General features: G+C 44.2%; 1 protein-coding gene across 2 annotated transcripts in view; it reads right to left on the bottom strand.

Annotated features, from left to right (window-relative positions):
- Positions 1-25,314, bottom strand: part of antxr2a (ANTXR cell adhesion molecule 2a) — a 58,764-nt gene extending 33,450 nt beyond the window's left edge. Inside the window, exons 1-13 of one of the 2 annotated variants that reach the window (XM_069523334.1) lie at positions 24,981-25,314; positions 24,687-24,883; positions 20,701-20,772; positions 18,165-18,236; positions 17,217-17,298; positions 17,020-17,124; positions 16,798-16,866; positions 15,856-15,936; positions 12,443-12,503; positions 11,770-11,865; positions 10,262-10,331; positions 3,574-3,652; positions 2,952-3,047 (exon numbers count right to left, since the gene is read on the bottom strand). In XM_069523334.1, coding sequence (XP_069379435.1) covers positions 2,952-3,047; positions 3,574-3,652; positions 10,262-10,331; positions 11,770-11,865; positions 12,443-12,503; positions 15,856-15,936; positions 16,798-16,866; positions 17,020-17,124; positions 17,217-17,298; positions 18,165-18,236; positions 20,701-20,772; positions 24,687-24,859 — 1,056 coding nt within the window. In that variant the 5' untranslated portion in view covers positions 24,860-24,883; positions 24,981-25,314. The other variant, XM_069523335.1, reaches the window with a different exon arrangement.
- Between the last annotated feature and the right edge of the window lie 1,290 nt (positions 25,315-26,604).

Raw genomic sequence — 26,604 nt, 5'->3', positions numbered from 1 at the left:
ACAGAGCGTGGACACGAGACGGAGCTAGAAAGGAACAGAGCTTCCTCTTCTCTTCTCCGCACAGATTGTGGTGTCAGATAAAACATTTTCACAGTCTAGCGGACGTTCGCACCACACCGGTCTATAAATACTGTACATATAATTACAGTGAGGACGTATCTCAGCTGGAGCGGTGGTAAAGTGGAAGGCAGACCTTCGTCCATTAGTCATCAAAGACAGATAGTACACTGTCATCGCTGCTTGTGCATTTGCTAAATTGGTTTTTGAGGGGAGAAAAAAAAAAAGAGCAATGTAATTATAGCATATCATAGATCCTAACAGCTGTTTCGTTCAGGGATCCCACCACATTGGCCACATACTGTTGTCATTAGAATAATGAAAAATAATCAATTACCGTTAATTAATTGCTCTTTGACACACAACTGGCTGTAAGCAAATCCAGTGCGGGTGTGCGAGTAGCCTCTCCGTACGCTGATTAACATGATTTGAGCCACACCTCACGCCGACGGGATTATCTCTTTTTATTAAGTGCAGCAGATTTTCACGACATATTGTGGGATTATTTTTCCGATGACGGCACGAGGCTGCGGTTTCCCAGCTACCTGACGGACAGATGCGAAGAGGAGCGCTCAGCGATGCGGCGGCATAATTAAAAACTAAACCGCAGGGTACCATCTGACGTCGGCTCGCCATGACACCGGGGGAGAATCAGTCCAATCAGAGGAGCTCGGGGCGTCTAATAGAAATGTCTCCGAGGGGGAAGAGGAACACAAGACGATGAAAGTTGTGCATCAGGGAGCAACGCTGAAATTAAATAATAATAATGATCCGAGGTTACTAACATATTAGGCTCCAAGTGAAAATGCCTCCAATTTATCAGGGAATCGTTTGTAATTTGGATAAAGTGCCGATGTTATTGAAAACTGCATCTCCGACACTAAATTCTTCGGAACCGAAGGGTGACACCGTTCCGAGTTTACTTTCCAAACAAATCATAAACAAAGAAATCACCGCTCCACAGCTTGTATGACCTCTCTCCTGGCATCAGGCCACGTGGGAGAGAGACAGGGAGAGAGGGATTGTGGGAAAGAGGTTGGGCGAGTGTGGGCGAGTGTGTGCGTGTGCGTGTGTGTGTGTGTGTGTGTGCGTGCGTGGCCTCATCCTGACTGCTGAAACCTGGCAGACTGGGGGTTTAAATATTAACAAGCCACACATGGCCCTCCTCTTCTGCCGCGTCCCTCGATGGAAGGCAACAGCAGCTCTCTCCACCAAGACAAACACGTCCGCGGCCAGACATGCTGCAGGGGGTTTACATTTTAATGCCTTTGTTGGTTTTCCAAAATATGCTTCCATCTCATTCTGGATGGGCTCCCTTCAGGTCCACAAAGCCAGGTAACGTCGATCATTTAAGGGGCGGCGTGATTGAGCCGGAACGGAGGTGCTGAGGGGAGGAGGAGGGGAGGGGGGGGGGGCGGGGTGGAGGGTAGATTTGCCTTCATCAGATCTCCGTAGGAAAAAAAAAATTAAAGCGGAGGCACAGAAAAAGAGCGGGTGCACCATCTGTAGCCCCGCGCTCTCAGCCCCAAACCATAATCTGCTGTGGGTTTTTCTAAATTGTTAAGTGGGTGAGGAAGGAGGTGAGGAGAGGTGAGGAGGGGTGAGGAGGCAACAACGGTTTCCAGGAACGAACAGAAGTTTTAACTTGTTAGAATATCATTGAGTGATTGTTGCGGCCTAAATAATTCGTTAAAACTTTATTATCACCCTCATATAGAAAGTTTGAATAATAATCATCATAATACCATCTGTGAATTCTATCTTTAATATGTTTAGAGTGTTTTTTATCTCGTTTATGTCAAATGAAATATGTTCAAAGCACTATAGGGTTTTTATTACTATACTACACTTTATTATATTATACTATATTATATTATACTATACTATAATACCCACTATTGTGCAGATAGATGATGATGATAGACGATCAAAGCCATAATGAATTTTGAAATGTAATTAAAGCTTAATGTTTCACAATTTAACCATAAACTTACTTATAAATAACTATAAATAAAAAGGGACCAGTAACATGTGACCAGTAACATGTGACCAGTAACATGTGACCAGTAACACATGACAATCCACGTTTACACCAACAAATCTAAACCAACAAATAAAATTCACTTTAACCAGCAGAGTCTATATTTTCTGTTGCTCTAAGATTCCAGCACATTGACGTGTAGCTGATCCGTGTTTACCAGAACACGCTAAGTATTTTAATCAGCAGCAGAAACGTGACAGATTTTAAATGTGATCAAAACACAAACAAACTGTGTTTATCATGAATCCCTTCGGTCCCCAGGTAGATCTAATATCAGTCCTGCACAAACACAGATCCGTTCACTGAGGAACAATCTGTCACTTCTCGTGTTTGTTCTCCGACTTCATCTCTTCTCAGAACTGAGATCACGTGATCCCCTGCAGGATGTGGGCTCTTGACTTCCCTGTTGAGGTTCGTCCTGTGTGGTGTTGCTAAGCCACCGCGGGTGAACGAGGTAACCGGGGTCGATGAGGTTGAACAGATGTTCCTGCACCGCTTCCCTTCACCGCCGGCTGATGAACAATATCGAACCCGCTGAGTGCGAGCGGCCTCGGTCGAACGTGACCCGACCTGCTGCTGGTCAGCGGTCTGCGGTTCCAGCTTTGGGTTTTCACGAGAGGCCGTGAACGTCACATTCACCGAGACGCTTCATCAAATTCAACTGGATTTAAAAAACCACATTTTCAGTTGAGCTCAGTTGCTTAAGACGAGCTGCGCTGCAACAGCAGGATGTTTGCAACACGGAGAGCGATGTTCTTACAGCTTGTCACTGTGAGGACATTCAATAGAGAATCATCAACATCTATAGTCCTGTGATTAAAACCAGTGTAAGTGAAGCACCAGTGACACTCACCAGTGTGCAGCACAGAGGCCAGAACCACCACATGAGGGCCAGAGCCACGAGGATGAACAGCACCAGGAAGACGATCGCCACCGCCAGACCGTCCGACTGGGGAGGAGCAACACAGTAATCAGATTACACGCTGTGATCAGGACTTTAAGTTTGGATTCCTGTGACAAAACGATGATGCTGGACCATCATCACAGAATTTGATGACTGCCGGTGTATCTCAGTGTATCTCAGTGTATCTCTGTGTATCTCGGTGCATCTCGGTGTATCCCGGTGTATCTCGGTGTATCTCTGTGTATCTTAGTGTATCTCAGTGCATCTCAGTGTATCTCGGTGTATCTCGGTGTATCTCTGTGTATCCCGGTGTATCTCTGTGTATCTCTGTGTATCTTAGTGTATCTCTGTGTATCTCTGTGTATTACTGCTCCTTTAAACCAAAATTTCCCATTGAGGATAATCATTCCACTGCGATCCTCACATCTGGTAAATTCACATCTGGTTGTTCTTAAGACCACAAAATGGAATTCATCCTGAAGATCCAGAAATCTGGTTCGTGTTACAAAAAGAGAAAAAAAGGACGAATGTCATTTGAGGCGAATGTAACTTGTTGGTGCTTCGGACTCACACAGGTGGAGGCGGTGATGGTGTACGAGCTGGAGATGAAGGATTTGCCGTCGTTCAGGCTGATAAGAACGTCCATGGTCCTGGAAGAAAAACGTTTCATCAGATTAACTGGAAATTAAATAAATATTTTTATTTGACTGACGATGGACAAAAAGAGTCAACTCCATCTTCGTCAGAACTCATTAACGATTCACATATGAGGAATAATTTGTGATTTAAAAATAAAACTAAAGAGAAATTAGATTTCCATTCCCCCGAGCCTACAATTCGGGGCACAACAGCCTTCATGACTTAACTATCAGTCAAATATTATCTATCAATAATCCGTATTTGCCTCTAAGGGTTTGACGAATCAACTCTGGAGAGTAAAAAGATAAATGTCATTGTTTCACCGGTGATTTAAAAAGGATTGAACAAAGTGCTCACATTAGCACGACGCTCTCTAAACAACACAATGGCTGCAAACTGGACGGAAGAGCCGAGAGCCAGGAAAGCCTCTCATTATCACGGCCGCCAGCGAGCGCGGACGCAGCGATCGGACTTTCGGTAACAAGGCTCGTGAACTCCTACGACTTATTTAGATGGAGAAGAATAAAAAAAAAAAAAAAAAAACGCCAAAGACCAAAATGGGTGCAATTAAAACCCTAATGATGAACGGCACCGCAATTTCCATATGTCTATTATGCCCGATCCAATTACCGCAGGTTTAATGAGAATTCAGGATACGGAACAAGTGAAACGCCTGAAATCCTCCAACACAAAAAAGACAGAGGAGAGAAAGAAGTGCGGCAGCGTGTGTGTGTGTGTGTGTGTGTGTGTGAGTGTGTGTGTGTGTGTGAGTGGCCAGCTGTGAGTGTGTGGTAGTGTACAGGGGAGGCCTGAATAAAAACTGGTGCTGCGGAATAATAACAAGAGCGCTCTCTTTGCTGAGGATTTAGCCTGAGGCAGAGCCTTGGGCCACCAACTCTCCTGTGGTTCAGAACAGATGAGCGACCAGACCATGTGTCCATTTCTATGCGTCGTATTTTAAATAGTCTGAACTGACTTCTTATTTACCGACGCTAAATATTTAAAAACACCCAACTTTGAGACCGCGTGATGCACTTTGACAAGGAGGTGAATGTGTCACTGATGTTCATCTCTGTCCGTCCGCAGGTTTACACAGAAACTACTGAGATGATGTCGAGGGAGGACGGAACATGGGTCAAGAAATTCCAGGATTTTTGTTGTGAAACATGTTTGTTTTGGTATTTTTTGCATTTTCACTGTTTGTAGTTGCACATTGCAGATTTCTCTTTGTAACGTTCCGCTGCACTAACACAACACAGTCCTCTTCAACCAGACCAAGACCGGCCAAGTGTTGACTCGAACCAGCTTTACTAAACACAAAGAACTTGTTCCAGACCAGGCACTGGCTCTGAACCGGCCACGGTTTCTGCCTTGGGGGGTGGGGGTGGGGGGGGAGAAGAGTCTGATCTAGTTCCATCCTATTCCGGGATCCTGACTCGTTAAAACTAAAAACATTTACAGCCCAGAATTCTGCAACCACCACAAAAGAGACGACACAAACAGAAGAAAGTCAGAACATGCAACATTATAAACCTTCAACTGAAATGAAACCTCGTCGGGTCTCGTCGGCTGCAGCGCACAGGGTTTGAATCCGGTCCTGCCGAGATCAACGCAAACACAAAGTTGAGTGAAAACTGCAGTTTGTTCCTCGTCTGCATTAAAACGAGTGAACGCTCTAAAAGAACCAGTTTGCTTCCATCACAAATCGTCTCTTTGTGTCTGACGAGACTCTGCGGAGACGTTCCAGGTCCTTGCATGTTAACTAAGTGCTTGTGCTGAATGGGTGAGGGGAGAGGCTAATTCAGTTGACACCCTCAATCCGTGGTAATGGCGGGCAGGTTGTTAATCAAGCCGGAGGTGCGGACCCCCGGCGTGTGAAGGAGGAGAAGCTCCCAAGCGAGTTACACTGACGAACGCCAGCACCCCCTCCCCCCCACCAACCTGACACGGCTGGACATCCTTAACGCACCACAACCCAACCAGCAAGGCCTCTTCCTCCTCTTCCTCCTCCTCCTCCTCCTCCTCCTCCTCCAGACTCCGGCTGCTAATTTACAGAGTTACTGTTGAGTGGGCAGAATCTGCTCCAGCACTGAGGCTCAGGTCGTATATCCTCGCCTCTTTTCACCCTTTTATTTCCAAAAGAACGACCATGTGTTTAAGTGGTTCAGCTATAACACATTTTTACAATTAGCGCTGAAGTGTTTAGTCAGTCTATTTGTCACTCGACGGAAAATCAATCAGTTATTCAGATATTTAAAGATTCCTGCGCCGGACGCTGTATTTCACATTGTGTCTTCTTTCATTGTTGTTTTTTAAATGTATAAACAAAATACCAGAGAAGGAAGAGGAGCAGTTAGAATAGAAAAGACAAGCGTTGGAACAATAGATTAGGCACCGAACTGTTTCTGAGAAAACTAAACTTTTCCAGAGGGGCTGTGCATGTGAGAAAATGTCACAACGAATGAGTGGATGATGTTTCTCAGATGTGACGGACGTGAAAGTGGAAGAATACAAATATCTCAGGAAGACAAAGAGTCAAGCTTCAGCTTGGTGAGACGACGGGTGATTCATACGTCATGTCCTGCTTCCTGCTCCACCTGGACGATCTCCAGGTGCATTCACGCAAAACGTCCGCACCCAATTTTCCAAACATTTTCCAAATTCATTTTCTGAAAACGGCTCAGGTTTGTGCCAATCCGGTGATGTTGCACGGAATATTTTCATCTCTGCGAGAGGGTTAAAAAGAGTTTTGAATGAATAATTTAAAACAACACTCCCTGTCATTCAACTTTTACGCAGTCAAAGCCGGTGAGTGACACTGAGGAGAGAGCTGCAGCTGCTCGGTGGGTCGCCGCTCGTGTTTGAATAAATGGGAGATGAGAGGGCAGATTGTCACGGGGCCCAGGGATCAGTCAAAAATTCGAGCAGAGAGCGACACAGGCTCCCAGGGACACCAGTTGAATGGCAGAAGGTTGCTCCTCGCCGCGGATCTCTGGCACCGCGCTGGAAAAACTTTGTCCCTGGGCTCGCTATAATCTGTCTGAAAGTGGGGCCCGCTGTGACACTAAGCTTTGGTGATGCGATGCAGCTGGAGAAGCTGACAACGATGACGCTAATGGCTTTCAAACTTCCCTTAAAGATGTGAAAATTGAGGAGGCTGAATAATTCACAGCGGAGCATATGCGAGGGCTGTCACTCGGCATCCACGAGCCATCAGTCTGCACTCTGAGTTTGTGTGGCAGAAGTTCTGACGGAGGGAAAGAAAACTCGGCTGAGGCGAGGGATCACGTCCTAAAGCCCGGGACCGGATGAGACGTCGGAGCGAGACTTCCACTAAAAGACTGGCTGATGGAGCAAAGTTCAAAATAAACAGGAGGTTTTGTGGCACAGCAGCTGGTAACGTCAAAGAGAAAACACACAACATCTTGAATACACATCTTTACATTTTCAATTCAGGGCAGAGACGTGGGTCTATTTTCTTACAAGTCCAGGAAGAATTCATTTCTTTTACTTTCTGTATCAACAGCAGAGAATCCGAGTCTTGGTGACCTTTGGTTTCATTGTGTTTCTGCAGGATTGCACAAGAATTACAAGACGGATTACCACGGAACTTGACGTGTTCTGGGTTCAGAGAGGAAGCCATAAATTTTTGGTGTGGATCCAAATAAATCCAGGAAGTTTGCTTGCCTAACTCCGCAGCAGAGAGAATTACACAGAACTCATTCGATCTCTTGAGTGAAATTGATTTTCAGAGATAACAGATAAAATAATGGACGTTACGATGATCAAGGGCTGATGATTTCAACGAATTCTCTTATTTCTCTATTTAAAATCATCATTATCAATATTTGTGTTCGTCCAGAACAGCTTGAATCACTGATCTTCATTGAGGATCTGAGTCCGACACATTGCTTCCTTCTCCAGTCACAGAGAAGCTGCAGGTTCCTGCTCCATCACGTGACAACAAATCCATGCACGTCCAACAAGCCTGTGCCACATGGAGGACAATCAAACAACAGGACATTTCTATCATAAACATTTTCATACCCCCACTGGAGCAGATGGAGCGATGCCACAGCGAGCAGCAGCCCCGGGACGGCCTGTTTAATTATTGACGAGCATTAGCATTAGCTACTGTACCTGCTTTGTAAAGCAGGTGTCGACTCCCCGCTCAGTTATTTTTGCCCTTCATCATTATTGTGAAAACACCAGGTGAGGACATGCTGCTGCAAGAGCGCAGCCACTTAACCTCTCGATCGGCGCCCCAGCAGGGTTTGCCGGGTCTCCTAATGGGGATACACAAAGGGGGGAGGAGAGAGGGAGGAGGGGAGGGGAGGGAAGGAAGGGCATCAGCAGCTGCCAGTGTTTGAAGCCTGATGCCACAGCTGTCAGCACAGATGATGCCTCTCCGTGAGTGCTCCTACACAGCTCAATGACCAACTGAGGACACTGTGATTCCTGGACATCGAGCCTGGACGAGGAGCCGCCTGCCTGCGCCGAGACCCCTGTGGGACGGGGGGGGGGAGCAGCGGCTTCCTCGGCCCGAGCGGCTGCTGTATTTGAAATATGTTTCCCAACAATGCACATCTGTGAGGTCAGGACAGGAGGTGAAGCAGCGCTCGCCGAGGAGAAGGAGGCCCCACGTGTAACAAACATGGTGGAAAAGGGCAAATGCACAATGAAAGATTCTCCTTCGGCTGAGTAGAGCGGTGTTAACAGAGCGCCCTGAGCGCCCGCTCTAGTGATGGAGCAGAAGCAGACAGATGGACGGAGACGGAAGTTTCCGGGCTCTGGCGTTCCGTGCAGGTGGTCCGGGTGCATGGATTCTCAGTGCATGGTGAATAATTCAAATGGGGAGCGTGGAGCAGGGAATGGCTGCATCTGTCGCATATCCTTTTAAAGCCCCTCCAACAGATGTGTTTACTCACCGCCCGTACCAGCTAACTACTTAATGGGTCACCACTGGCAGCCAAGAGTTAATTAAGCAGGCCTTCTGCAAATGGCGGCTGCGGAGCGTCGGCTCAGGTCCTATCATAAGGCGCCGGCGGCCCGTGGTTTTACAGATGTGGTCGCTGGAGTGAATCTTTCGACTGTATCCTGAACAAGTCGACTGGAAAACACGAGGATGTTTTTGCTCTCCTGATTTTTATTCAAGAGAGAATCAAATCATTGCTATCCCACAATTCGAGGTAAAGAGATTAACTGTGAGATCAGGGGGATGATAAATACGGAAAGCAGCAAAATATACGTTTTCAATCTGCTGCAAGATCCAGATTTATAACAAAAACATGAACAAAACTTGGGACAGATGCAGAAAATGTAAAGTTGAAATGAAATAACCTGCAAATATATTATATTATATTATATTTATCCCCAAAACAGGATTTTCTGTTGTTCTGTATCTTTTTAATCTGAATATCTTTGGATTTAAAAACTGGGATATTGAAATACACCCTGACATTTAACAACAGAGTAATTTAAATGATTAATTAATTACATTTAATACCTGATAAAAATCATAGAAAATAACTGTATCCCTTATCATGCAATACATAATCTATATCTATATAATATCATTAATAACCCCGTGTGTGTGTGTGTGTGTGTGAGACAGACACGTTCAAACAGTATCTGAGGACATGAATGAGTCTTTTTGATTTGTGAATTTATGCTAAATTAACAGTTTTCATTGTAGTTTGATCAGTTAATTTACATTTTCTTCACTGGTTTGGGAGCACTGAGCAGCAGGTCCCTGTTTCCGGTCGCTCCTCACCCATAAAGCTTTGGGCAGAAAAACACGTCATCCTGAGCCGCGTGGACTAAAACCCGAGCAGATTATCTGAGGTGAGGCTGTAGTTGATTTGACGGCGTCACCGACATCATATGATATATAATCTGTTTCAGAGCCGAAGCGCCTTCAGGAGCCAGCGGCACTCGTAATCATACATTTTTGATTGGATTGCAGTCGGCGAGGAGATGAAAATCTGCTGTTCCATCTAGAACGCCTTAGCGATCATCTGTTGTGCTTCGGGATTAAAAGAGAGACGGAGTTAAAGTCAAACAATAACTAACGCAGCCAGAAATAAACGCTTATTTACACTGTTTTCGCTTAAATCTTTGCGGGTTGTTATGTACGGGATGTTTTTTCCTGTCGAGTTACATCGACAGTGTTGACTGCGTCTTTATGCTGCAGCAAACTCTTCATGTCCTCAGATACGGTTTTAACGTACAGACGGGCGACAAACTAAATCTGAGAAATAAGAGGAGGAGCAGGAAGAAAAGTAGTTAAGAAAACAAAGGTCCCACCCATGCATGCATCGACCAATTGCAGGTCATTCCCAGCTGTCAATCATGATGCCACGCCCCTATTTTTGTAGGCGCTCTACTTTAACACGATTTATGAAATATAACTTAATTTTCTCATTTTGTCGGGTGAAGTGTTTCTTCTGTATTTAAAAAAATTAGAAATCAGTTTCTTTCAACTTAAATAACCAAGAAATGAAATTAAGAGTTTGAATCATGTCAAGGTGGTAAAACCCTCTCAGGCTTTTAGTTTGAAAGAAGAATCAAAGTTGGATTAAATCAATTAGAAGTCTTAATTAACTGGACCATTCACTTACTGTCCGACTTCATAGAGCCTGGGTGCAGGACACAGCAGATAATCATTGCGCACTGTGCTCGGCTTGTTATCTGCAAAACAAAGAAAAACTACATCAACAAGCTTTTTACACGAATCAGACAAATTTACACATTTACAAACATCACGTTTTCTTTTTCAGACATTTTGTCATTATGCAAAATGAGCTTATGTCACTTTTGTAAAACAGCGGCCACTGTGGTCAGATGTGGTGACTGCAGGATTCATCTGAATCAAGAAGTGGACGAAACATCAGCGTTAAACTTTGAATGAAAACTTTATTTCATTTGTTTTCACTCTGAGAGAGAGCGGACATCTTTTTAATTTTGAAATGCTCCGAATGTCTTTTTACATATGAAATAGAAACATGTGTAATGAGCAACATCCAAAGTTTTCAATTGTCAAATGTCCAAAATGTCTGAGTCCAATTTAAGCTCATTTCTCTGACTGATTATAATATGAGTGTTTATTGTGTGTGTGTGTGTGTGTGTGTGTGTGTCCGTGCACGTGTTAGTGAGTCTTTCAGATTATTGATTTTTTTTCTTCTCTGGGCTGCGACTGGTTTAGTGACGGAGAGGACTGTAGCATCTGTTCCACATATGTGCTGCTTGTTCCATAGTTGCCACGACGCCCTGTCCGTAATTATAAGGTGCCCCGCTGTTAGAAAGGTCGGCCTGAACACATGCAGAAGCCGATGAGGGAATAAATAGCCCCAAGTGGGCAAATGTGAGGAGGCAGCCTAAAACTGGGAAAGGACAAACAGGAAGACATCTGCTAACGACCACTTCCTCTTTCAGACGAGAGTTAAAAAGCAGAAGAAAAAAAAATATGCTGAAGTATTTTAGTCAAATGATGAAAAATCAAAAATAACTTGTCAGAGCGGGAAGTGTTGTCATTGGCAGCCGTCAATCCCACAGATCCTGCGGCCAAACGAGAGCTTGAAAAGACCGGATTTCGGTGCCAAATGCTGTTTGCTTCCTGAAAAAGGATTTTCTTCTGAGCAGAGTGGGAGGCCGAAAAAAAAAAACGGAGGCACGGTGACCTGCAGAGGCTCCGCCCCTCTCACGTAGAGACGACGGAGCTGCCGGGAAGCAGCAGACGTTTGTTTCACCTCCAAACACAAACCGTCAACCGGCTTCAAGGACGGCTGAGGCAGAGGATGAGGTTTAACAGAAACACCAGCACAGGGCCCAACGAGCCGGGGCGTGACCTTAGATGATGTCATCAGTGACATCATCAAAGGGGGGTGGGGCCCAATGCTGCATGCCAGAAAAGTTGGGAGTCTCTCGCTTGAATAGAAAAAGAAGAAGAATGTTTGTTGGTCTGAAGGTTTGCTAAGGAGACTTATGGACCCTGGTGGAGGAGTTTCTAAAACTGATCCCTGGTCAGTAAAGGACTGGTACTTATGAGTCTGGATCTAGTGAATTCAAATGTGGTTTCAGGACGGTGGACACCTGCGGAGGTGTGTGCTGTAGTTTTTCAGACACTCACTGATGGTTTGCTGGTCGACTATGAAGCTGCAGACGACGCCTTCGCTGCTGCGGCCGAGTTTGAAGCCGTTTCCTCTGAGGACGATGTCGAAGGACTCTGTGGAATGTAAACACAAGATAAGACGGGGGGGAGGAGGAGACGACCTACATATAGTTAGACTTTCCTCAAACTGCATCATGATATCGTTTCTGTAGTTTCTATGCACGTTTAATTCTACAGGGAACTTTCACAAGTTTGAATGGACTCAACAGATATTTATATTTATACTCTCATAAAATACTCAATACCTGTCTTTAAGCATCTAATACTTAAACTACGCATAATGAGGTGAAGGGTCACCGACAGACAGATTCTCCTGATGAAGCACAAATTAAAAATCCTGGGAACCGCTGATATAAATCGACTAATCCTCAGATGTGAGAGTTAAAAAGCTTAAAAACCTTCAGTAACTGAAACGTTCTGAGCTTCTGTGGCGGGTTTGAGTTTCCTGATATGACCCGAGTGCTGTCAGATTGTTTTCCAACAACCCACACTGATATTCGTCGGCTCTGACTCACGACGTCACCACTGCTCAGAACTGAGACGTCTTTCCAGTTATTCTTGGACAGACGTCTCGAGTCCTGTGATGCTGCAGCGAAAAAGAGGGATTCCTGCAGGAGGAGGATCTACTCACGGTTCACACAGACGGTGGACGGCTCCACGCTCAGAATCTCTGTGCACGATTGCTTTAATATCTAGAGGATGACAAATAAAAAAAATTTAAAAAATGAAATGGGTTAATTATCGCTTGCAGCCCGAGAACAAATACATCAACTCCTGTGTGTTATCAGCTCTGTCAAGTTTAGAAAACAGATAAGGGGCGCAACACCTGAGAAATGTCTCGCTCTTGATCGCGGCCTGGCGGCTGAAGGAGAGCGTCAGCGGCGAGGAGAACAAGAGGCAGAAACGGCAGCTGTGTCAGCCTTTATGGGGAAATTATGCAAGACTATTTCATTCCTCAGTTCTATTAAAAACCTCCGGGATCCTGCATTAACATATAAAGAGGCCCGTGAGAGCCCACTGTCACGGAGCCGCACTGTCCGCTATGATTCAATAAATCAACAAAGGACAACTATGCAAATCCGCGGACACAGTCGGTAAAAAGAAGCATATTAACGGCAATACAGGACACTTGAACCCTTCATTTGATGTTGGGCAAAACTTCAATCTGAGGAGTGTTTACAGCGGCCTTATTAAATGTGATGGTTTGATATGGAAGCGTCAGGAAGGGAGAGGGGTGCAGATGACAGCTGGGAGGAAATGGATCTGCTGCTGTTCCTCTGTTCCACCATTTCCTCCCTCTAATCACTTCCTTGGCAAAAAAGGAAATAAAACAAAATGGACCGCGAGGACGTGAGAATTACGTCGTCTTCTTATCAAGAGAAGAAATGTTCAAATGTTAATAAAGTAATTTGGTTGGAGGATGGACACGCTGGAGGTTTGCAGATGCTGTTTGGTTGAACGCTAAACAGCAGCTCTTCATTTCTCCAGGATCTTGAGACGAACATTATTCTCCCGGCTGCAGGAGGAGACGGAGGCAGTCGTCCAAATATCTCCAGTGTTGTAAGTCGTGGGGTTTCTGAAAGGATGAGGTCGTCATTTGGTGGAAATAATTAGGTGGAAAAGTTCACGCAGGGCCGTTTTCTCTCATACATTATTAAACAGGAAGTCTGCCACACTGTACATGTTGCTAAGCTCAGCTGGGTGTGAGTTTAAATGACAATAACAATGTCGCCGCTTTGCAGTTTGGGGGCAGATTTCCCAAAAGGCAACAAAAGCTCCAGTGTAGCAGAGAAATAAAAAATAAATGGTCTGACTGTGAGAAGGAACCTCACTATGTCTCTCTGTCCCTCTCTCTCTCTCTCTCTCTGTGAGTTTCGTCATGCCGGTCACAGAGGCAGAGTCGATCCTGCAGCAAAAGGCTGCACAGATGATCTCAAATCCTCACAATCCAGCAGAGGAAGGCGGAGGCCAAGTAGTCAGCGATCCAGAATTACAAATCAGAGAGGAATGCTGCACGTTTGGATGGGATGGAGGGTCACTGCGTCTCCGAGGGCTGAGGGGATGAGCTCTTTAGTTGCTGTGCAGGACTCAGGCTCTCAGACGTTTCTCTAAAAGTGTCGATGTGTCATTAAAGATGCAGAAAATATGACTTTAAAAAAAAGAGGAAAAGCCTGGTGAAAAAAGACTGTGAGCATTTTAAGAGATTGGAACAAATGATCGATAATCAAATCCAGAGGCTTCAAGCTCACTTAAACCTTAATTATTACAAGATGGATTCACAGGCTTCATGGAAATGTAAGTTATCTTCATTAGAACTCATGTTACACCTCATCTGCTTTCATCTGCTTTCATCTGCTTTCATCTGTTATTCAGGAGGATTCACAAAAACTACTGGACGGATTTCCACGACACAAAGACGTGGGCGGAGATTCAGGACTTTTAGAGGACTGATAGTTACGAGTGTTTGCAAACTGGTTCTGATCCAAATAAAAATCTGGATTCAGTGAATTCAAATAAGGGGCCTGTTGGAGGTTGTTCCTCTACAAAGTAAAGCTCCCTTTTCATTTTCATGGTTTTTAATTTATTCAGTATATTTGATTATACTGTAAATGTTTTCTATTTTTTCTACTTAATGTTAGTTCTGCACCAAACACCAAAACTAATTAATTTTAATAAAACTTGATAATAATAAAACCTTTATATATATATAGCACAGGGGAAACTACTACTACTAATAAACTGCTAATACGAATAAAGGAACAAAAGTAATAAAACTAAAGGAGATAAAAAGCAGTATCACATGTAAAAATGTGGTTTAAGAAGAGATTTAAAAGAAGTAATTGACTCTACAAGCGTTTTATCCTCAGGCAGAGCGGCCCTGAGGCCTGGTCACGTTTCAGACACGAGGACCCGACCTGCTGATCTACAAGTGGCTCAGTGTTTCGAAAAGGAGAGCGTTTAAAAATGAAAACTGAAATCCAAACTGAACAGGGAGCCAGCGAGAAGCCGAGCTGCTGCGTTCAGAACAAATCAGAGGTGAGAGAGTGACGTCGGATTCACGACAGAGAGAGAACGGAGTCACGGTCAATACGGGAAAATTAATAGAATTCTGAAGATGGAATCGAACATGCGTATTTATCATCAGACGTTGTTGTGTGTGTTCCGCGAGACGCAGACTGAGCCTCAGTTTCAGACCCTCCTTCACACGACAGCAGCTCTGTCGTGCATTTCAGAAAACAAGTCACACCCATGAGGCTTTGCGTCATTTTCTGTCGCCGCACGTCTGAACAGCTCTGTCTGGTTCCGCTCCTCGACGCTGCCGGCCCCGTCGGCTCCGACACCCGTGTCCAAGTCCGGCTCGGGTCAGAGAGCCTCGCGCCACTCTGGGCTCACGTTCATGTACAAATGTTGCCACACAAACCCCCGCCTTGGCTGACGGCGCTCAGGCCGAGAGCTGCAGCAAACGGAAAGTATCACTAATTGGCTGGCAGCGGAGGACGAGGCTGCACTGGGAGGGAAACTTCACAATATAAACACTGTTTCACGGACTCTTACTCTCAAACTGACCAGATGGATTTGATGCGTTTTACTGGCTTTTTATTCTGAAGTTTTTATCGAAATAATAAAAAAATACAAAAAAAAATACAAAAGCTTTAAGGCGCTGCCGCAGCTCTGAGAGTTCTGACGCTCAACACAATGAAAACACTGTGAAGACGATGTCATATGGACAGTGACTAACTGTCAAGCTGCTCCCACTCCAGAGTCCAATTCGCTGCAGAGCCGCTGCAACATTTCGTTTTCTGAGGAAACAACGAGCGGCGTGTTTTCCACGCAGCTTTGCAAGGAAGTTCACTTTAATGAGGTCAAGACAGGGAAACATATTTTGGTGAATTCCCAAACTTTCCATCAGTCTGCACCTTCAGTTATTTCCAAAAAAAAAAAAAAAAAAACAGGATTAAAACCTCTGCCCGTCTGCAGAGAGCAAAGATTCAACCCGATCTCACTTGAACCGACACACACACAGAAGAAAACAGCCAAACTTACAGAGTTGACGATGCTTTTGAGCGCGTGGAAGCCATCTTTGACAGGAAACACTTGGTCCTTGGTGTCGGCGATACCGGCGAGCTGTCGGAGAGACACGAGAGAGTGAAGACGTCTGATTTATCGCTGCTTTCTTCTTTATGCTTTTTTCCCCTTTATGACTGAGCACTGTCTTTCTTTCCTCTCGGATCATGGGCAGCAGGAGACGCAGCAGATGGCGTGACTGTGGCAAACACTTCATAACACTCAACCGTAAAAAAAAAAATCTGCACAAACTGGGAGCGACATTGTCTTTGTTTATGACTTAATAAGAGCCGATGGCAGGATGGTTACCAATGGTTACAGGGGACAGGCCTTCGTGATGGGTGGAGGAGAAACAGAGAAACTACAGACACCACTACAGACACCACTGACTTAATGAGACAAGTCCACAGTAAAGATTCCGACACCAGACGAGTGATAAATCAACGAGTGACCACATCAGATTAAGCAGAATCTAAGGGACTGTTGGGTCCCGGTGGAGGTTTGATCTCTGCTGAGGGACTCTCTGGTTTGTTTGTGCGACTGATTAAACACAGACGTGTTGTTTTCTTAGTTAAATAAATTAGACGCATTTATGCCGAAGCTCTTTTCCATTTTTTGAGAGCTGGTCGTGATGCTAATCATTTAGCATCCTGTAGGCACACAAACATGGAGTGAACTGCAGTTTAACATGTGAAATGTGTTTTATTTTATTTCTACGTCACTAAAGCCTCTGTTATTAATGACTTCCCTTTCACAGTCATCTTTCAGGAAGTGAGAGTTTTGGTGGAATATCTCTTTAAGACTTGATGTTACAACTGTTTACCTTTCTTGTCACACTTCCAACATGGCAGCGTGTCTCATGCTGAAGTCGTCAGCGGCGAGCGTACGTTCGGCGACAGATTAAGACTAAAGCTCTCTCACCTGCTGCTCGTCAAAGTCCTTGATGCCCACGCAGTAAACACGGGCGCCATACTTCCTCGCCTCGTTCGCCTGCTCCGCCACACGTAGGGGTGGAGGAGGTGCAACAGGTCCGATGTAAAGAAAAGAGGAAAAAGGTTTAAAAACACGGTGAAGAAGAAAACTGCGGGTGCACCGCAGGACAGACGAGATGATCGGTGTCCAGGGAAACATGATGAATCTGACCTCGTTCACCGTGAGCTCGTTAACGTAGACTTCAAGTTTCCCGTCCGTCAAAGCCAAGATGATGCTGGAGGACTTTATCGACTCTTTCTGGATCTGCGCCGAGGCCTTCGGGGCGGAACAAATGAAAAACAGGTCGTCACAATCAGCTTTTCAAAAGACCCCAGTTGTCCGGTGGAGTTGTTGGAGGGTTAACTGACCTCTTTGATTCCTTCATGCATGTACGTTTCACCTGCTGGTTTCACGTTTCGCAGACGCTCCAGACCCGCTTCTATCTCGTACCTTAAAACACACACAAGATAAACGATGAGCACGTTCGGTCCACGTGTTCTCTACCGAGCTGAAATCACAGCAGGACCCTGGGTGAAGGTTTTTAGTTTCCACCTCCAGACAAAGCATCTGAACACAGATCTATTATTAGTCACTAAATTTGTGGTTGTGGTGAAAAACATTAGCACGTTCTATTTTAGCACGACAAAAAGAGAAGTTGCTAATTTGATGTTTCGGCCTGACGTCAACATGCAAACTTTTAAAGTTGTAACTGAACAAAAACAAAACAAGCAAGATTTATTTTTAAAACAAGTTTGGAACATGGTGCAGAAAAAGCCTCGTAAAGAAAACACAGTATAATCTGAAACCACTTCTAGTCATGTCAATTATTTCTATATCTATATTGTAGAAACAGTCCTGTCTACATTGTGTATATCATTATATATTATAGTATATATCATTACTATCTTTATATTACCTCATGTTTATACTGCATGTAAATTCATTCTAGATATAAAAACACTTCCAGGTCAAAATGTGAAGAAACATAATGAAAAAAAATTAATACAAGTTCTTAAAACTTCTTCACAAACACGTTCGATGGTAAAAATAGATGAAAAAAAGGACGATTTCAGATATCGAGATATAAAACGAAAAACAAAAACGCAGTAAAACGTAGAAAAAAACTGTCATTTCCTTCCTAGAGTACAAAATATTTCTTAAACCGTGTAAATTATTTAGACCATGAGACGAGCGGAGGAGCTGGAACCACGGACGTTGTGCTTCAACACTGTTGCTGAGAAGTAACACGTGTGATGGTGATATGATGAAGTTAACAGTGTCATACGTGTGCAGAGAGTGATGTCACAGCTGAGTACCTGTCTCCGGTCAGAGGCAGCAGGACTTTAGCTTGGGACGAGAAAACGATGAAGGAGACTCTCATTCTGGGGCTGAAGAGAAACAAGACAATCAACAATCCTCAATTAATTCAGAATGTCTTAACACGGAGGCAATCTTCACTTGTGTCCTTCATCCTCTTCATCAAACATCCGCCCCCACACACACACACACACACACAGAGACGTGATGGAGTCAGAGTCACTTTTATAAAAACAGCTTCTACGTGAGTTCACTTCAGGAGAATCACAGAAGCATCAGCACTGAAGCCGACAGCCTGTGGATTATTATTAGTGTGTGACTGAAGCTTCTGAGGACGAAGAGGAAGTGATTAATCGATGTGCAGGAAACATGTTGCGGTGGTGACGAGGGCTAGGTAAGAGACTGACCACGGAGTTTGTCCATCGCTCCTTCACACGACACGAGCGTCAAACCTGACGACATGTTTTATTTTTTTCAAACACAGCTGGTTTCTGTGTAAATACTCAGCTGGAGAAAAATATCCCCCACAGAGGACACGTGTTTAAACTTATTTTACAACTTAACTTATCTTCAACGGTCACAAACTGTGTGAAGGAATAAAAAAGTCCCTCAGTAGTAAAATGTACACAAGTATTAGATGTAATATCTGAATTGTAATAACTGTGACACAGAAATACTGCACTTTCACTTTCTCTTTCAAATTATAGTAATAATACAAATAAATTACATATTATTTTCTTTAGTAAATAAACTATAAAAATATATCTAAATTGAAATACTGAAAAATAAGTACACACAAATAACAAGGCAATATCTGGTGAAAAACTGCAGTATGTGAAATATATCCACATGAAATACTACATTTGTTATTACAAAGGTAGAAACTTAAAATGCGTTCATTGTTATAAGACTCTTAGTGCAATGCACTAGTTCAAAAATTAGGTTTGGTTTGAGTTTTATTATTTGTATTATTTTATTGTTATTGTTTTAATTTAATCATTTAATATTTTATCCTCTGATCAAATCCAGTCCTGAAACGTTTGGATCCTGTTTCAACCACGTGAAGTTCTTTGTAACTGTGTGTTAAAAAGTGCTGTATGAATTAAATCGAGTGTTCAGCCCTCGTATAAAAGTACAAAGTGAAGTATAACAGTCAAACGTATCCCAGGAAAGAACCAAATCAAGTTCTGAAGCAGTGAAGTTTTGGACTGGAGTAACTTCCCACCTGTGTTCCACACGCACACTCAAACTTCAGATAATTAAGCGCTGCAGTGTTTCCGTCAGGGATCTGAATCGTTCGGAGCATAAGGAGAGGTGCTGATATTTCTCACCCACATGACACATGGCCCAGCCGCGATACTCCCCCGCAAACATAGCACAATCTTTAGGCCACACGGACAGATTTGGCGAGAAGCGTTAGCAGCCGCATACATCCACATCCTGTCTGCAACTTTCAGTCATATGTGGACTAAAAAACTCACGGAGGAGAAACCGTGGGTGGAGACTCATCGTAGAAACTCGTGTACGTTACCTCTTCTGCTGATATTTTCTACTTGTGAGAAAGAGTTGGGATAAAGAGGCGGCGATGCCAAGGACAAATCAGGGGGGAGGTGGTGGGATCTGAGTTGGAGTTGGGGGGAGGTGAAGAAGGGAGTCCAGTTTGCTCCACATGGCGGAACAGAAGTGCTCTTGGTGAGCGAGCATTGTTTAGCAGATTGTCCTCGTCGCCTTCCAGTGTTCTTTTGCTTTACTGTACATTGTCTGCTCGTCAGCCGCTCGGTGGTGGAAGCAGGGGCATAAGTGTGGAGCCGGACCCCCACCACCGCCACCACTCTCCTCTCCCCACCCCGGTGCAAATGGCCATTCTCACAGCCCAGAAGACTGCTCCTCTCTGCCACCCACTCCCACCTGGTGCATTTGCTATTTTCTTCAACCAACCACTTCATTCTGGCTGGGTCGCCACCGTCTGTACTGTGCTGGCAGGCGCCGTTTGACTCAAACGTTATGCAAGCTGAACGTTTCAAGCCGGTTTCTCCGATTTTTTTTTTGGTCATTTTTTATTTAATGAATTATGTAGAGAAAGGAAGCCGTGGTTTATGCAAATTAAAACAGGTGGGAAGTCCTTTAAACAGTCGCCCGCTTGTAAATTATTGACGTTCATCCCATAAAACAATCACAGTGATGTTAACTTATCATTTGTTTCTATTCACTGCCGTCACTTGTGTCAGCGTAAGACGACAACTTTTCAGGAGATGGTGAAGATCTTTCTTGGCATTAAATCCTTGTATTTACTACGTACTTGAGTTTTTATTGATTTATTATATGTTCACTGCTATAACTCCATGTCGCTATAAACATTAAATTACTGCTTCGCCTCTGCTCCGTGCAAAGCCAGAATTGTGTAAAGTGTGATTTTCACTTCTTTATTTTCTTATTTCATAATATGAGCATTGTGAAACACTCCCTGATGCACATTAATAAATATATCACACTTCCACAGAAGACATGACTGGACGCTTGTGACCTCATGCTTACCTCACAAATCTGTCGGTGAGGTTCTTCACAAACGAGTAAATCTCAAACCAGTTGGTGGCGACGCTTCCAGACCTGAAACCAAGAAACAAGAGTCAGATCACAGCTCGTCAGCCGCAGCAGATTGAGTGCTGGGGAGTTAAAAAAATAATAAAAAATACTGTACAGTATTTGTGCTTTGTACCACAACCACAGTTGGACACTAACACCAGCCACATGCTGGATAATTGTGCGGATAAATCTGTGTAGTTTAGCAGCCACTTCAGCTGCTCGAGCCCTCACACGTTCACAGGAGCTTTAAATCGAGTTGGCTGGAAGAGTCGGAATTTGTTTTCCGAAAAAAGAAGGTAGGAAAAACTAAAGTGATATGGCCGCATGAACTGAGAGCTGTGAGACAGAGTAGGAGTTAACTGCACCCCCACCATTCGGAGGTTGTCAAGTCAACGTTAATAATACGAATTCACTTTTTTTTTTTTGGTGCAGCACTTTTCAAAACAAGTTTGAAACTGGGTGAAAACAAATGAACTCAGTAGAATCTAAAGCTATAAAAAATACAAGAGATGTCCCGTCGCTGTATTCCTCTGCCAACCACAGAGGTTCTCCTGTGTTGCGTTAGGTCTTAATTGGTTTTAAAGAGAGTCTTTAAACCTAATTAGGGCTTAAAAAATAAAATATAAATGTCTGGCTGAGACCAAGGACGAACCACTGTGAGGTGGGTGTCAACCTGTGGCCCCGTGGCCCCGCTCGCCCCTCGATAAGTCAATCTGACCACGGTGGGTACAGTGTGTAAAATGTGCCCTTGATGTAAGAGGTAATTAAACCAATAATTACAATTCAATGTATGTGCGGAGAACATAAAACAGAAGAGTTTGACCATTAGGAGGCTCATCTTTCATCCTCTCTCTCCTCCCTGCTGCCCGAGTCAAGGTCACAGCGGAGGGACGAGGTGGCGGCTCGGGTGAAACAAAGTTCCGCGGTACTTCGACAGTATTTGAGTGTCACGGGGTAATTAGCAGTGGTTAATTGTGGGTAAGTGTTGGCACCGCTGTTAGAGGAGGGAGACAAATTAATGATATCTGCCCCTGAACTCATCTGTTATTGATCAGATGAGGCGTTCGAGGCAGTCTGGATTTTCAACTTCTCTGTTTTCTGCATATGTGGAAGCATTCATCCCTCTAGCATCTCACTCTGTTGTGCAACGGTAGCTTCCACTGCTAATGCTAAGCATCCAGATGTTTACCTGTCGATCGCAAAACACACGGGCAAGTAAAACGAGGCAATGAATCAATGTAAGTAATGTACAGAGACTCAGGCAACATTCACACGACGATCATTTTCACTCTGAATCAGAAAAAACCTCTGATCACACTAATACACCTGCAAATGCAAATCACATGAACACACATGTGCACGCTGCCGTAAACAAACATATAAATGTACAGAGGCAAACATTTAACATCTGTGATGGAAAATACAAAACTTTCCTTTCTGAGGGGGTGGAACTGTTACTGACAGAACGAATAAGAACCAATCAGGAAGTAGAAGTCGGTGTTTGCACAATAAAATGAAGCTTCAACTAAAACTGAACCGGCAGAGTCTGTTTCAAACTCCACAGCAGAATGTGTTTTAAAAGAAGTCTGATAATATGGAGTTCTTGTTTTGAGCCAGTTTGAAGACGAGTGAACATTTGCTAAACAACAGTGAGCTTTGTATTATATCATTACACTGTGCATTGACTCTGAGGAATTTGTTTTAAAATAGAATTAGATTTAAGAGTCTCTACCTGATTATTAGATTTTCACCAGTTTCTCTTCTCCTCAACTGTAACTGCAGCTCGAGTGGAAAACTTCCCTGAACAAAAAAGGCTGAGAGACACTTCACAGGACATTTCCTTGGAAAGAGCTACCTGAGAGTGTGGAAAACCAAACAGTAAAAATTCATTGAACTGGCCTGAGAGGAAATCTTCTTCTGTGGAAACAAAGAATTCCAAAATCTGCACTAAGAGCTTTTGTAAATAAAAAATTCCTGAAGTCAGCGCATTAGTGTTATCAGCAGAATCAGGAAACTCCACAGTGGAGCCATTTCTCCCTGCAGATAACACTCAGGCAAAAAAGTGCTGCAAACTCAGACTCAGACAAACTTGCATCTGTTAACCAAACACACCCTTAACGTACAAATGTGCACAGAAACACAGTCCAGCAAATAATCAATGTCATCATCCTGTAATTTAGCAATTGAAACCAGGGTGGGGTGGTTTTGAAATGGGTCACGGGAGCAGAGTTTGAATTCAACGGCTCCGAGTGGTGGCTCGTTTCCAGGCCGAGGGGAGGACAGGATTAAAAACAGTTGCTGTCAAGACCGTAAAGCGTCTCAATGTATTGGAGGTCTTTCTGCATGACGCTGCTGCAGCTCTGTGAGGTTCTGCTGAAACGACTGAATCTGGCAGCGAACCGTCTGAGTGTTTGAGGCAGAGCACAGAAAATACACAGGAAGTCAAGGAAGTATGCTCTAAATGAAAAAGCAGTGCTTTGTTGTCAGTTTGCTGGTGATGAACGAGCACTGACTGGTTTCGGTCTTATTCCACGACTGAAGAAGGTCGCATATGTTGAGGTGACACGAGGATAAGAGTCTTGTTAGATGATCCCATAGGACGGAGAGAAACTTTTAAAGTTTGGAGGAAAGTACAAGGTGACAAGCCTCCATTCGTCCTTCAAACCCTGACATTGGTCCAGTAAGATAAGCAACACATGGACAAACAATAGACTGTAAAGAAAGATGGACGGCGTGTCTCCACTTCCTGTTAGGACACCAAAACATGCCGAAAACAAACGCTGCCATCTTGTTCTCAGCAGTAACCATAGAGCTGTCGATCAGCTGTCGATCATAACGTTTCACTGTTCATCATCGGACAAACATCAGTGTGATGAGAACGACATATAATGACAGAAACCAAGAGGAGAAAACTTTAATTTGGCCCATGTCCCATCCACTACCATGGAGGAGTCAGTGTTTGTAATTGATAGTGCAGCCAGCCACCAGGGGGCGCTGCCATGTTGACCATCTTTATATACAGTCTGAGGGACAAACCACATAACCAACTATACTCCCTGAAGGCAGCATGGTTCAGGTTTGGTGATCTCTTTGGTCAACCCCTCCTCCTCCTCCTCCTCCTCCTCCTCCTCCTCTTCCTCCTCCTCTTCCTCCTCCTCCTCCACTTCCTCCTCAGTAACCACTGAACTCAACATGATCACGTCTGTTTTTATTTAGTAAAAGTTCCTGTCGCTGCACATCGATTTCTTTCCTCCTAACAACACGACGACGGCACTTCTTCAACATTATAACACAAAAATGTAAAAGAAGTGAAACCAGTGGTTGTTACTGTTTCAGTTGTTATGGTTGTCATGTTATTCAGAACCCTCATGTCTGTGGTTTTACACTCAGGTTGAGTGTTTCCTTCTTTGTTGTGTCATTCACTTCATTATGTCATGTTGTTTTGCTGCTTTGGCTTTAAATTAACGCAAATGAAGTGTATATACAATTTACAGAATAAATCTTATCAAACAAACTGGAAGCAGTGAAGTTAAAGTGGATTATCAGTGTCCATATAAACACGTCTGTAGCATAATGTGACATTAATTCTATTCTATTCTAGTTGAATGGGCCCAAATCAAAACACACATTATCTCAAGGCACTTTATATAGTTGGGCTGAAATCAGAAGATCAATCAATCAATCAATCACATTTATCAACCTGTTTTTTTTAAGGATGGACCAAAATCACAAGCAGCCTCATAGAGTTGATCACATCCACTGACTGTGGGTCTGTGTTCAGTCTGTTGTCACATGTGGAGCAGTGATTCAGTCAACATCATGGTGTCTGTACTTTAAGTGACTCTCACAGGTATCGAACCTTCTTTCCTCGGTTGTCTCTATGCAGCAGAAACACAACACACGCTTTGTCTCCTTCACTTCTTCCGTCTCTCACTTACTTGTCTAAGACGAAGTACAGGTCGTAGGCTCCGTGACAGGAGGCTTCCTCTGCCCGGCAGGACGCGGCCAACATGCCTAGCAGGATGACGGCCACCGCCGCGGAGCTCCACCGACTCCGGCCCTCAAACACATCACCCAACGCCGTCACATGTGCCGAGAGCTTCCGCCACATTGTCTCTGGCTGCGGGGACACTGACTGGTGCAATACAGAAGGAAGCAGCTTTAAAAAGTCCAAGAGACTCAAGTTGATGTCAAAGTTCTTCCTCCAAAACAAACTGAGCGCACACACTGACCTGCAATAAAGGAAACCACGGCTCTGACGTCAGCAGGCGTGAAGCGTCTTCATGGTCCTGAGTCACGGTTCAGTCACATCCTCTGTAGCATCAGGACAACAACACTCCAGAGCTGAGGACACCAGCCGAGGACACGAGCCGAGGATCCTTCGCCGAGCTGAAGGAAACGAGCCAAGGGAACTTCAAAGGAAACTTCAAAGACAAACTTCTCCGACCTGAGAGAAACGAGCTGAGAAAACTTCCGAGCAAACTTCAGCGAGCTGAGAAAACTTCCGAGCAAACTTCAGCAGCTGAAGGAGAAGTTCAGGGTCCAGAGAAAAGCTAGGCTGCGTTCAAGTGCGCCTACAAAGCTCGGATATCTGAGCGATCAACACCTGACCTACACTTACCTCACATTGTTATGATTTGCAGAATTAAAGAAACGCAGGAGATCTTTTTAGTTTGCATGAACCATGTAACTTTTTATTTATTCTTGATAAATACTTTTCAGAAATACACAAACTAGTGGAGTGCTCATTCTAAAATCTGTGTGCTTGTCCTGGGTTGATGCCGCAGAGTTCAGAATTATTGTTCATCAGTGAGTCCTCCTCAAACAGATACTGTTGTCACCTTCAATTGTTTGTGTGCTGGACGTTAAGTCAATGGAGCAGAGTGAAGTTAGAAAGCTTTGCGCTCATCCCACCTGGTTTATTTGCAGCTCAGTCTGCAGACTGAAGACGGACTGCCCCGCCCCCACTCACTGCTGCAGAGCTGTTTGCCTGTTTATATAATTTTTATCAATATTGAACCATCACGTGTCCAAATGGCACCGAACTCACCACCGCACTTTATCTGTCAATTCACAAAAGACAATGAAGTCGATAATATGAACGTTCACGAGATATTCACTCCACTTACAGACAGAACGACATTTGTGGAATTAGTACTATTAGTAAATAGTAGTTTTATATGAGTTTGGATTCCAGTCTGTCCGACAGCTCTTAAAGGCAGCATCAGTGTGAAGTCCAGCTGGAGCTCACACACCCAATAACATCTGCTCCGTCTTCTGTTCAAGGCCTCTTCATCATGTCACGTCAACAAAATCCACACTTCATTTTATTTCTCTTCAGATTTTACGGACTTTGTAAACTGCAACACTAATGCACTGACTCACACAGCGAAGGTTGAGGGTTTGATTCCCTGTGCTGGTTTTAATTAATGCTTAAATAGGAGAGAGAAAATGACTTCATGCAGGTGCAGGATGGCAGCGTTCATGTTGGGGACATTTCAGCTTCATTTCTGGACATTTGGAGGAAGTGGAAACACGTCGTCCATCTTAATCCACAGTCTGTGGTCAGACATGATATTTAACAGTGCAAGAGCGATTTTCAGTTTGACGTTGAATTATGTTTTTTATTCAAGACACATCAAGGAACCTGCAGGTGCCTCCATCTTCAGCATGGATGGTTCATTGTTTGATTTAAAATCCCCAGACGTGGCAGACTGGGTGCATCTCTCCGCTCATTGATTTAAACCTGGCAACACGGAGCTGCATAAAACCGAAGCCGTCTCTCATCACCCTGCCGCCGCCACTCGCCGAGCTTTTAACCGACTGCAACATGAACATGTGGCCGAGCGGCATTCC

The sequence above is a fragment of the Paralichthys olivaceus genome, chromosome 4 (genome assembly GCF_024713975.1).
Source record: "Paralichthys olivaceus isolate ysfri-2021 chromosome 4, ASM2471397v2, whole genome shotgun sequence".
Lineage (NCBI taxonomy): Eukaryota > Metazoa > Chordata > Actinopteri > Pleuronectiformes > Paralichthyidae > Paralichthys > Paralichthys olivaceus.
Note: the sequence above shows the minus strand (reverse complement) of the source record. Positions and strands in the feature narration are given on the sequence as shown.